This window comes from Oncorhynchus mykiss, chromosome 3 (assembly GCF_013265735.2).
Source record: "Oncorhynchus mykiss isolate Arlee chromosome 3, USDA_OmykA_1.1, whole genome shotgun sequence".
In the NCBI taxonomy this organism is placed as follows: Eukaryota; Metazoa; Chordata; class Actinopteri; order Salmoniformes; family Salmonidae; genus Oncorhynchus; species Oncorhynchus mykiss.
Window position 1 is genome coordinate 72,879,793 of NC_048567.1, and position 12,115 is coordinate 72,891,907.

Here is a 12,115-nt window from a genome sequence, read left to right on the forward strand (position 1 = left end):
CACAATGGTGAAGAGTTTAGTTTTTTTTGACAGTGCTGTGATGGGACTCAACCCGTCTCTTATGATCAGCTGGATCAGCATTAGTGACTGGCTGCAGAACAATCCATTCATGCATTTTTTGGCAAATGCAGGCACAATGTTTAATACATTTGATGTATGTTGTGGTTTCATATATGATGGAACCGCCTAAACCATAATCAATATTTGACATAGCATAAAAGCCCATAATGTCATGATGTAGCCCCTGTAAAGTTAAAACAAACTGATGTCATCAGCAAGCATTTACCTCAACTATCAGGTTCAATGTCCAATGTGAGAGCACTCTCTCTCTCACTCTCACTCCCTCTCACTCTCTCTCTTTGTCCCCCTCTCTCTCTCTGTCCCCCTCTCTCTCTCTCTGTCCCCCTCTCTCTCCCTGTCCCCCTCTCTCTCTCTGTCCCCCTCTCTCTCTCTGTCCCCCCCCCCCCCCCCCACCTCTCTCTCTCTCACTTTTAGACTCCATAAGATACACTGTTGCTAAAATTCTAACAGTTTGTCTAATTTCAGTTTATGTAACAAAAAAATCATATATCGTGTAGATAATCATTTTACCATCTAAACTGCTGTGAATGATCTTTTCCATAACCAAATATATTGTATTGTTAGCTGTTTGAAGCTGCTGTACAAAACTGAAAGTAAAAGATGCAAAAAACTAAATTTAAGAATAAGAGACATAAAAATATCGCACATAGAACAGATCTACCGCTTCTTAGACTTGCTTTCAATGGCAATTACATATTTATAACTCATACTGTATTTCTATGTGAATTTGGTCGGGTCGCCCAAAAAGTTACGTATTTAAAGCGTGACTTCAATACTTTCGTGTTCAAATGTAACCTTCAAAAAAGGTTACAATGTTGCACTTACCATGAACCCCACCACATAGATACATTGTATAATCCGTGTTCGTCTCCTTGGTATTTGATTTAATATGCAACATTTTGCGTTGTTCATTCTCCCGCAATGACAGCACGCTACGGGTCGATGCGGAAACGCTTACTGTCATCTACACCCTGCAGTCTCGGGAATATTCGCTTTCTTCAGGGGTGTTCGTGTTCAATTTAACTTCCAACCACCTCAATTCAAACTTTTGAGGATGTACCGATATTGTCATATTTGGCGTCCATTTAATCAAAGTGGATTCATTGAAGCGTCATGTGGATGATTGACCTGCTGGGGTCTAGTCTCGTCCCATTTGGCTCACCGAGAGATCTACCAGGTGGTATCGACCTGATGTCAGACAGTAAGCCAAGCTCTGTATTTAATATCTGTCAGTCGTTCTAATACAGCAACTCTCTCAGCAAGACTCTCAGCTTGACTCTGTGCTAGTATGCATACATTCTGTGTGTCTTGCTATGACTGCGTAAACGTGTCTGCAGTTATTAAATCATTACTTTAACAGTTAGTGTGCTTTCACGTGTGTCACGGCTGAGGGAGATGGCAGGCGCGTGAAGTCAGGTGTATTATTTACAGCTCGGTGTTCAGCGTCGACTTGAAAACAAATAGATCCAGAATATTAAGCATAAACTAGAATACACTTTTCTAGTAAACACTATTCTCAGTGTACTACATCTTTGTGCTGCTTTTGCTGAAAAATGAGATGTTCTGACTGTGCAAGGATGGCGCAAAGCCACATCGTCACAGGTAGATGCACTGATTATTAACGGTATGCAATAGGCCTATAAAGTTAGTTTACCTTTATTTATTTAACTAGGCAAGTCAGTTAAGAACAAATTCTCAATGACTGCCTACAAACAGTGTAACTGCCTGTTCAGGGGCAGAACAACAGATTTGTATCTTGTCAGCTCAGGGATTTGAACTTGCAACCTTCCCGGTTACTAGTCCAACACTCCAACCACTAGGCTACGCTGCCACGTGTAGTAGATGTTTTAAATAAGGATGTTTTATGGTTGCTTCTAGTCCACCTACTGGACGTGGCTGGAACATTAAATGCTTCCCATTCTCACTATGCATTCCACTTTCTAGTGTGTCCTTAATCGCAGGAAAAACATCAGGGACAGACTGATATTCTGCAAAAGGTACAGCGATTGGACTGCTGAGGACTGGGGTAAAGTCATTTTCTCTGATGAATACCCTTTCCGATTGTTTGGGGCATCCGGAAAAAAGCTTGTCCGGAGAAGACAAGGTGAGTGCTACCATCAGTCCTGTGTCATGCCAACAGTAAAGCATCCTGAGACCATTCATGTGTGGGGTTGCTTCTCAGCCAAGGGAGTGGTTAATCCTCAAGAGGTGGTGGACAAACAAAACCCCACAAATTCTGACAAACTCCAAGCATTGATTATGCAAGAATGGTCTGCCATCAGTCAGGATGTGGCCCAGAAGTTAATTGACAGTGTCACGTCCTGACCTTAGTTCCTTTTTTATGTCTCTATTTTAGTTTTGTCAGATCGTGAGTTGGGGTGGATATTCTATGTTTGTTCTGTGTGTTATAGTTCTATGTGTTTGGCCTGGTATGGTTCCCAATCAGAGGCAGCTGTCAATCGTTGTCTCTGATTGAGAACCATACTTCGGTAGCCTGTTCCCACTTGGTGTTTGTGGATAGTTGTTTTTCTGTATCTGTGTTTTCACCATAAAGAACTGTTTCCATTTTCATTTCTTTCCCTCACTTGGACCACGCTGCATTTTGGTCCAATCCTTCCTACTCCTCATCAGACGAAGAAGTTAGTTACAGACAGCATGCCGGGGTGGATTGCAGAGGTCTTGAAAAGTAAGGGTCAACACGGCAAATATTGACTCTGGGCATCAACATCATGTAATTGTCAATAAAAGCCTTTGACACTTTATGAAATGCTGGTAATTATATGTCAGTAGTCCATAGTAACGTCTAAAGACACTGAAGCAGCAGACTTTGTGAATATTAATATTTGTGTCATTCTCAACACTTTTGGCCACGACTGTTTTAGAGGCAAGGCAAGGCAAGGCCCGGCCCGGTTCCTCCTGTCTCTTTATACAGTGGGGAGAACAAGTATTTGATACACTGCCGATTTTGCAGGTTTTCCCACTTACAAAGCATGTAGAGGTCTGTAATTTTATCATAGGTACACTTCAACATAAATCTAGAAAATCACATTGTATGATTTTTAAGTAATTCATTTGCATTTTATTGCATGACAGAAGTATTTGATCACCTACCAACCAGTAAGAATTACGGCTCTCACAGACCTGTTCGTTTTTCTTTAAGAATCCCTCCTGTTCTCCACTCATTACCTGTATTAACTGCACCTGTTTGAACTCGTTACCTGTATTAAAGACACCTGTCCACACACTCAATCAAACAGACTCCAACCTCTCCACAATGGCCAAGATCAGAGAGCTGTGTAAGGACATCAGGGATAAAATTGTAGAACTGCACAAGGCTGGGATGGGCTACAGGACAATGGGCAAGCAGCTTGGTGAGAAGGCAACAATTGTTGGCGCAATTTTTAGAAAATGGAAGAAGTTCAAGATGATGGTCAATCACCCTCGGTCTGGGGCTCCATGCAAGATCTCACCTCGTGAGGCATCAATGATCATGAGGAAGGTGAGGGATCAGCCCAGAACTACACGGCAGGACCTGGTCAATGACCTGAAGAGAGCTGGGACCACAGTCTCAAAGAAAACCATTAGTAACACACTACGCCGTCATGGATTAAAATCCTGCATGGGGCCATGTATCGCCAGATCTTGGCCAACAACCTCCTTCCCTCAGTAAGAGCATTGAAGATGGGTCGCAGCTGGGTCTTCCAGCATGACAACGACCCGAAACACACAGCCAGGGTAACTAAAGAGTGGCTCTGTAAGAAGCATCTCAAGGTTCTGGAGTGGCCTAGCCAGTTCCCAGACCTGAACCCAATAGAAAATATTTGGAGGTAGCTGAAAGTCCGTATTGCCCAGCGACAGCCCCGAAACCTGAAGGATCTGGAGAAGGTCTGTATGGAGGATTGGGCCAAAATCCCTGCTGCAGTGTGTGCAAACCTGGTCAAGAACTACAGGAAACGTATGATCTCTGTAATAAAAATCATACAATGTAATTTTCAGGATTTTTGTTTTAGATATCATCTCTCACAGTTGAAGTGTACTTATGATAAAATTACAGACCTCTACATGCTTTGTAAGTAGGAAAACCTGCGAAATCGGCAGTGTATCAAATACTTATTCTCCCCACTGTATAGTATATATATGATTTAATGTATGTAACAATGTGCTTGTTTGTCTCTCACTAGCCAATCAGCCACATGCCAAAGTTTACACACACGCCTACCTCTTCCCATTTCCAGTGTCTCAACAGACTCACAATGCCACTGCATATGACTCTGCAATCAGTAAGTGCTTATCTGTGTGCGTGTGTGTGTATATTATATGTAATTGACATATAATATATGTAGCCTACTATGAGATTCTGAGATTGTCCACATGTGTTTGTTGGTATATTCAAATTAATGTCAGCCTATCATTCTGTTACTCATGGTTCTAACAATGATTGACATTCGTCTCATACAATCTACAGAGGCTTCTGGAGTATCTTCATGCTAATTGGTGTGGCTGCCGTCGTAATGGGCGGGTTTTTTATCATCTGTGCTGCCCCATTCGCCAGTCACCGTCTATATAAGGCTGGGGGCGGCCTCTTCCTGATGTCCGGTGAGTCATTGGCCGATAACATCATACATTTCAGGATACACAACATAGGATAGGATTGCGCTAAACAGTTTCCCTCTGTTGAACGGATGTACAAAGATGAAAAGCTCATGAATACCATCCCTAATACAAATACCTGCTGCAGCCAGTCTGATACGGTCTCTCTATCTCTCTCTGTTTCTACTCCCTATCACCTCCTCTCTCTGTTTCTACTCCCTATCACCTCCTCTCTCTGTTTCTACTCCCTATCACCTCCTCTCTATCTCTCTCTGTTTCTACTCCCTATCACCTCCTCTCTCTGTTTCTACTCCCTCTCTATCTCTCTCTGTTTCTACTCCCTATCACCTCCTCTCTCTGTTTCTACTCCCTATCACCTCCTCTCTCTGTTTCTACTCCCTATCACCTCCTCTCCGCCTACCTTTCTCTCCCATCATCCCTCTCTATCTCTCTCTGTTTCTACTCCCATCATCCCTCTCTATCTCTCTCTGTTTCTACTCCCATCATCCCTCTCTGTTTCTACTCCCCATCACCTCCTCTCTCTGTTTCTACTCCCTATCACCTCCTCTCTCTGTTTCTACTCCCTATCACCTCCTCTCTCTGTTTCTACTCCCTATCACCTCCTCTCTCTGTTTCTACTCCCTATCACCTCCTCTCCGCCTACCTTTCTCTCCCATCATCCCTCTCTATCTCTCTCTGTTTCTACTCCCTATCACCTCCTCTCTGCCTACTTTTCTCTCCCATCATCCCTCTCTATCTCTCTCTGTTTCTACTCCCTATCACCTCCTCTCCGCCTACCTTTCTCTCCCATCATCCCTCTCTATCTCTCTCTGTTTCTACTCCCTATCACCTCCTCTCCGCCTACCTTTCTCTCCCATCATCCCTCTCTATCTCTCTCTGTTTCTACTCCCTATCACCTCCTCTCCGCCTACCTTTCTCTCCCATCATCCCTCTCTATCTCTCTCTGTTTCTACTCCCTATCACCTCCTCTCTGCCTACCTTTCTCTCCCATCATCCCTCTCTATCTCTCTCTGTTTCTACTCCCTATCACCTCCTCTCTGCCTACCTTTCTCTCCCATCATCCCTCTCTATCTCTCTCTGTTTCTACTCCCTATCACCTCCTCTCCGCCTACCTTTCTCTCCCATCATCCCTCTCTATCTCTCTCTGTTTCTACTCCCTATCACCTCCTCTCTGCCTACCTTTCTCTCCCATCATCCCTCTCTATCTCTCTCTGTTTCTACTCCCTATCACCTCCTCTCCGCCTACCTTTCTCTCCCATCATCCCTCTCTATCTCTCTCTGTTTCTACTCCCTATCACCTCCTCTCCGCCTACCTTTCTCTCCCATCATCCCTCTCTATCTCTCTCTGTTTCTACTCCCTATCACCTCCTCTCCGCCTACCTTTCTCTCCCATCATCCCTCTCTATCTCTCTCTGTTTCTACTCCCTATCACCTCCTCTCCGCCTACCTTTCTCTCCCATCATCCCTCTCTATCTCTCTCTGTTTCTACTCCCTATCACCTCCTCTCCGCCTACCTTTCTCTCCCATCATCCCTCTCTATCTCTCTCTGTTTCTACTCCCTATCACCTCCTCTCCGCCTACCTTTCTCTCCCATCATCCCTCTCTATCTCTCTCTGTTTCTACTCCCTATCACCTCCTCTCTGCCTACCTTTCTCTCCCATCATCCCTCTCTATCTCTCTCTGTTTCTACTCCCTATCACCTCCTCTCCGCCTACCTTTCTCTCCCATCATCCCTCTCTATCTCTCTCTGTTTCTACTCCCTATCACCTCCTCTCTGCCTACCTTTCTCTCCCATCATCCCTCTCTATCTCTCTCTGTTTCTACTCCCTATCACCTCCTCTCCGCCTACCTTTCTCTCCCATCATCCCTCTCTATCTCTCTCTGTTTCTACTCCCTATCACCTCCTCTCCGCCTACCTTTCTCTCCCATCATCCCTCTCTATCTCTCTCTGTTTCTACTCCCTATCACCTCCTCTCCGCCTACCTTTCTCTCCCATCATCCCTCTCTATCTCTCTCTGTTTCTACTCCCTATCACCTCCTCTCCGCCTACCTTTCTCTCCCATCATCCCTCTCTATCTCTCTCTGTTTCTACTCCCTATCACCTCCTCTCCGCCTACCTTTCTCTCCCATCATCCCTCTCTATCTCTCTCTGTTTCTACTCCCTATCACCTCCTCTCCGCCTACCTTTCTCTCCCATCATCCCTCTCTATCTCTCTCTGTTTCTACTCCCTATCACCTCCTCTCCGCCTACCTTTCTCTCCCATCATCCCTCTCTATCTCTCTCTGTTTCTACTCCCTATCACCTCCTCTCCGCCTACCTTTCTCTCCCATCATCCCTCTCTATCTCTCTCTGTTTCTACTCCCTATCACCTCCTCTCCGCCTACCTTTCTCTCCCATCATCCCTCTCTATCTCTCTCTGTTTCTACTCCCTATCACCTCCTCTCCGCCTACCTTTCTCTCCCATCATCCCTCTCTATCTCTCTCTGTTTCTACTCCCTATCACCTCCTCTCCGCCTACCTTTCTCTCCCATCATCCCTCTCTATCTCTCTCTGTTTCTACTCCCTATCACCTCCTCTCTGCCTACCTTTCTCTCCCATCATCCCTCTCTATCTCTCTCTGTTTCTACTCCCTATCACCTCCTCTCCGCCTACCTTTCTCTCCCATCATCCCTCTCTATCTCTCTCTGTTTCTACTCCCTATCACCTCCTCTCTGCCTACCTTTCTCTCCCATCATCCCTCTCTATCTCTCTCTGTTTCTACTCCCTATCACCTCCTCTCCGCCTACCTTTCTCTCCCATCATCCCTCTCTATCTCTCTCTGTTTCTACTCCCTATCACCTCCTCTCCGCCTACCTTTCTCTCCCATCATCCCTCTCTATCTCTCTCTGTTTCTACTCCCTATCACCTCCTCTCCGCCTACCTTTCTCTCCCATCATCCCTCTCTATCTCTCTCTGTTTCTACTCCCTATCACCTCCTCTCCGCCTACCTTTCTCTCCCATCATCCCTCTCTATCTCTCTCTGTTTCTACTCCCTATCACCTCCTCTCCGCCTACCTTTCTCTCCCATCATCCCTCTCTATCTCTCTCTGTTTCTACTCCCTATCACCTCCTCTCTGCCTACCTTTCTCTCCCATCATCCCTCTCTATCTCTCTCTGTTCTCTCTATCACCTCCTCTCCGCCTACCTCTCTCTCTCTCTCTCTCTCTCTCTCTCTCTCTCTCTCACACACACACACACCTCTTCAACCTTGCCTATCTCTCTCTCTCTCTCTCTCACACACACACACACCTCTTCAACCTTGCCTATCTCTCTCTCTCTCTCTCTCTCACACACACACACACCTCTTCAACCTTGCCTATCTCTCTCTCTCTCTCTCTCTCTCTCTCACACACACACACACCTCTTCAACCTTGCCTATCTCTCTCTCTCTCTCTCTCACACACACACACACACCTCTTCAACCTTGCCTATCTCTCTCTCTCTCTCTCTCACACACACACACACACCTCTTAAACCTTGCCTATCTCTCTCTCTCTCTCTCTCACACACACACACACACCTCTTCAACCTTGCCTATCTCTCTCTCTCTCTCTCTCACACACACACCTCTTCAACCTTGCCTATCTCTCTCTCTCTCTCTCTCACACACACACACACACCTCTTCAACCTTGCCTATCTCTCTCTCTCTCTCTCTCACACACACACCTCTTCAACCTTGCCTATCTCTCTCTCTCTCTCTCACACACACACACACACCTCTTCAACCTTGCCTATCTCTCTCTCTCTCTCTCTCACACACACACCTCTTCAACCTTGCCTATCTCTCTCTCTCTCTCTCTCTCTCTCACACACACACACACACACACACACCTCTTCAACCTTGCCTATCTCTCTCTCTCCCCCTCCCTTCCCTCAGCTCTGTTCCTGCTGGGTGTGGTGTGGATGTCTGTGCTGTGGGTGGAGTTGATGGACGTGGTGGAGTTCTCCGTGGACCACCAGCGCTCCTCTTTGTGCCCCACCTTCGACCTCACCATCCACTACGGCCTGTCCTTCTTCTTCGCCCCCGTCGGCATCTCCTTCTGCCTGCTGGCTGGACTGCTCTTCCTCCTCATTGGCCGGTCCGTACAGATGCAGTATCACTGATTGGTGTTGCCGTGACGATAGGGGGAGGCTTCCGAAACTCTGCAACAGGTTTGGGGCCAATTCTATTTCCATTCCTTTAATTCAGTAAGTCAACTGAAATTCAAATTCCACATTCCTCTCCTAGAGAAGCATTGAGATACATTTGAATTGGAATTTCAGTTTACTTCCTGAATTGACTGAATTTACAAATCATTGACCCCAACCCTGCTCTGTAACTTCAAGAATGTGTTGAAAATCTCTGCGTTCTGTCAATCATCCACCAATAGAATGAACTCTGTGGTGTCACTGATTTGACTGGTTACATTGACATGTTTCAGTCACTGCCAGTGTTTGACAGAGTTCCACCTAGTGACACCCTATACCCCCATATTAGTGCACTACTTTTCACCAGAGTTTCTATAGGGAATAGGGAACCACTTGAGATGCATGCAGCCAAGTCCTAAATTCCCCATCACTACATGTTCTTCACCTGACACATACAGTACTGGGAGACACAGGATTGGTTGGTTGAAACGCGGCAGCGGATGTTGGTGATTTGCCTATGCAGGCTGTCTGCAGTCACATGTCAGATGTTGCCGTAGCAGCGAGTAGGAAATGACGATGATAAAGGATCAGGAAGAGTGTTTTGTTTGGGAGTTCTTTCTCTTTGTATTGGTATCCTTAGTCAAATGGTTTTTAGAAGGCTGCTACTGAGTGTGTTGAGTTGTCCTTTAACATAAATGAAGGGCGAACAAGTCACTTTATATGCTGTAGATGTGGTTACCACTTTTGTAAATGGAAAACATGTGTATTCCCTTTTCAATTATTTACACATTTTGAGAGGAAATGTGAATGCCTCACCGTGATAGAAGCATGCTGCGTGAAGAGTTAGAAATAAATGTGAATGCCTCACCGTGATAGAAGCATGCTGTGTGAAGAGTTAGAAATAAATGTGAATGCCTCACCGTGATAGAAGCATGCTGTGTGAAGAGTTAGAAATAAATGTGAATGCCTCACCGTGATAGAAGCATGCTGTGTGAAGAGTTAGAAATAAGTGTGAATGCCTCACCGTGATAGAAGCATGCTGCGTGAAGAGTTAGAAATAAGTGTGAATGCCTCACCGTGATAGAAGCATGCTGTGTGAAGAGTTAGAAATAAGTGTGAATGCCTCACCGTGATAGAAGCATGCTGTGTGAAGAGTTAGAAATAAGTGTGAATGCCTCACCGTGATAGAAGCATGCTGCGTGAAGAGTTAGAAATAAGTGTGAATGCCTCACCGTGATAGAAGCATGCTGCGTGAAGAGTTAGAAATAAGTGTGAATGCCTCACCGTGATAGAAGCATGCTGCGTGAAGAGTTAGAAATAAGTGTGAATGCCTCACTGTGATAGAAGCATGCTGCGTGAAGAGTTAGAAATAAGTGTGAATGCCTCACCGTGATAGAAGCATGCTGCGTGAAGAGTTAGAAATAAGTGTGAATGCCTCACCGTGATAGAAGCATGCTGTGTGAAGAGTTAGAAATAAGTGTGAATGCCTCACCGTGATAGAAGCATGCTGCGTGAAGAGTTAGAAATAAGTGTGAATGCCTCACCGTGATAGAAGCATGCTGCGTGAAGAGTTAGAAATAAGTGTGAATGCCTCACTGTGATAGAAGCATGCTGCGTGAAGAGTTAGAAATAAGTGTGAATGCCTCACCGTGATAGAAGCATGCTGCGTGAAGAGTTAGAAATAAGTGTAAATGCCTCACCGTGATAGAAGCATGCTGTGTGAAGAGTTAGAAATAAATGTAAATGCCTCACCGTGATAGAAGCATGCTGCGTGAAGAGTTAGAAATAAGTGTGAATGCCTCACCGTGATAGAAGCATGCTGCGTGAAGAGTTAGAAATAAGTGTGAATGCCTCACCGTGATAGAAGCATGCTGCGTGAAGAGTTAGAAATAAATGTAAATGCCTCACCGTGATAGAAGCATGCTGCGTGAAGAGTTAGAAATAAATGTAAATGCCTCACCGTGATAGAAGCATGCTGCGTGAAGAGTTAGAAATAAGCCGTAGAAGTGGAGATTAGATCACCATAAAGTGATTCATATTAATGATCGGGGCATTTCACTGTGTGATTTTAATTTTGATTTTGATATTCAGCCTTCTTGACACTGCACTGTCAGTTTAGTCCTTATTTCTGGTCAAACCAGCCAATCAGATATCTTAGTGCCTTCTGAGAAAAACGTGTGTTATAGTGAATTAATGGTTAATATAAGAGCCATATATTTAGAATATATGAATATACTGTATGGCTCTGGTTAAGATGTTAGAGTAAAGTACTTGTTTGCTTTGTAAACACACTGAACAAGAATACAAACGCAACATGCAACAATTTCTAAGATTTTACTGAGTTACAGTTCATATGAGGAAATCAGTCTGGGACTGGGAATACAGATATGCATCTGTTGGTCTCAGATACCTTAAAAAAAAGGTAGGGGCATGGATCAGAAACCCAGTCAGTATCTGGTGTGACCACCATTACCATAGCCTCACCGCCACCATGGGGCACTCTGTTCACAATGTTGACATCAGCAAACCACTCACCCACACAACGTCATACTCGCTGTCTGCCATCTGTCTAGTACAGTTGAAACCAGGATTCATCTGTGAAGAGCACACTTATCCAGCGTGTCAGTGGCCATTTAAGTGGAGCATTGGCCCACTGAAGTCGGTTACGACGCCGAAGTGCATCTTGACTGCCGAAGTGCAGTCAAGACCCTGGTGAGTACGACGAGCACACAGATGAGCTTCCCTGAGACGGTTTCTTCCGTTGTGCAAACCCACAGTTTCATCAGCTGTCCGGGTGGCTGGTTGTGAGGCTGATTGGACGTACCGTTCTACCTAAAACATTTTAGAGTGGCCTTTTATTGTCCCCAGCACAAGGTGCACCTGTGTAATGATCATGTTGTTTAATCAGCTTCTTGATATGCCAAGGTGGATGGATTCTTTTGGCAAAGTAGAAATGCTCACTAACACGGATGCAAACAAATTTATGCACAAAATATGGGAGAAAAAAGCTTTTTGTTCGTATGGAACATTTCTGGGATCTTTTATTTCAGCTCATGAAACATGGGACCAATACTTTACATGTTGCATTTATATTTGTGTTCAGTGTAGTAGATTATTTATTGAACAATGTAAATTACTACATATTCAGGTTAAAACACTAATAAATGGATAAAATATGTTTTGTGAATGTGTTTTCTGGATACATTTTATCAAAATGAAAGTGTAGATGTTATTTACTTGAACGTTCACATAAC

The 12,115-nt window shown here is 44.7% G+C and overlaps 2 protein-coding genes across 2 annotated transcripts in view; one reads left to right on the forward strand and one right to left on the reverse strand.

Moving 5' to 3' along the window:
- Positions 1–1,472, reverse strand: part of LOC110520539 (major facilitator superfamily domain-containing protein 9-like) — a 10,413-nt gene extending 8,941 nt beyond the window's left edge. The window contains exon 1 of the mRNA XM_036975108.1: positions 907–1,472. Coding sequence (XP_036831003.1) covers positions 907–993 — 87 coding nt within the window. The 5' untranslated portion in view covers positions 994–1,472. The remainder of the gene's footprint in view (positions 1–906) is intronic.
- Positions 1,473–2,067: 595 nt separating this feature from the next.
- On the forward strand, positions 2,068–11,390 carry LOC110520538 (transmembrane protein 182). The gene is made up of 4 exons (XM_036975109.1): positions 2,068–2,767; positions 4,263–4,359; positions 4,538–4,677; positions 8,611–11,390. The coding sequence occupies exons 1-4, from the start codon at positions 2,737–2,739 to the stop codon at positions 8,835–8,837; spliced, it is 495 nt and encodes a 164-aa protein (XP_036831004.1). The 5' UTR covers positions 2,068–2,736; the 3' UTR covers positions 8,838–11,390.
- Positions 11,391–12,115: the final 725 nt, after the last annotated feature.

What these genes read in the sequence shown, in the direction of transcription:
- LOC110520538 (XM_036975109.1), top strand. Translation starts at nt 2,737, where the DNA reads ATGCCGGGGTGGATTGCAGAGGTCTTGAAAA. An exon ending in GATTGCAGAGGTCTTGAAAA is followed by an intron (nt 2,768 to 4,262) that starts GTAAGGGTCAAC and finishes GTCTCTCACTAG; the next exon opens with CCAATCAGCCACATGCCAAA. An exon ending in CGGCCTCTTCCTGATGTCCG is followed by an intron (nt 4,678 to 8,610) that starts GTGAGTCATTGG and finishes CCCTTCCCTCAG; the next exon opens with CTCTGTTCCTGCTGGGTGTG.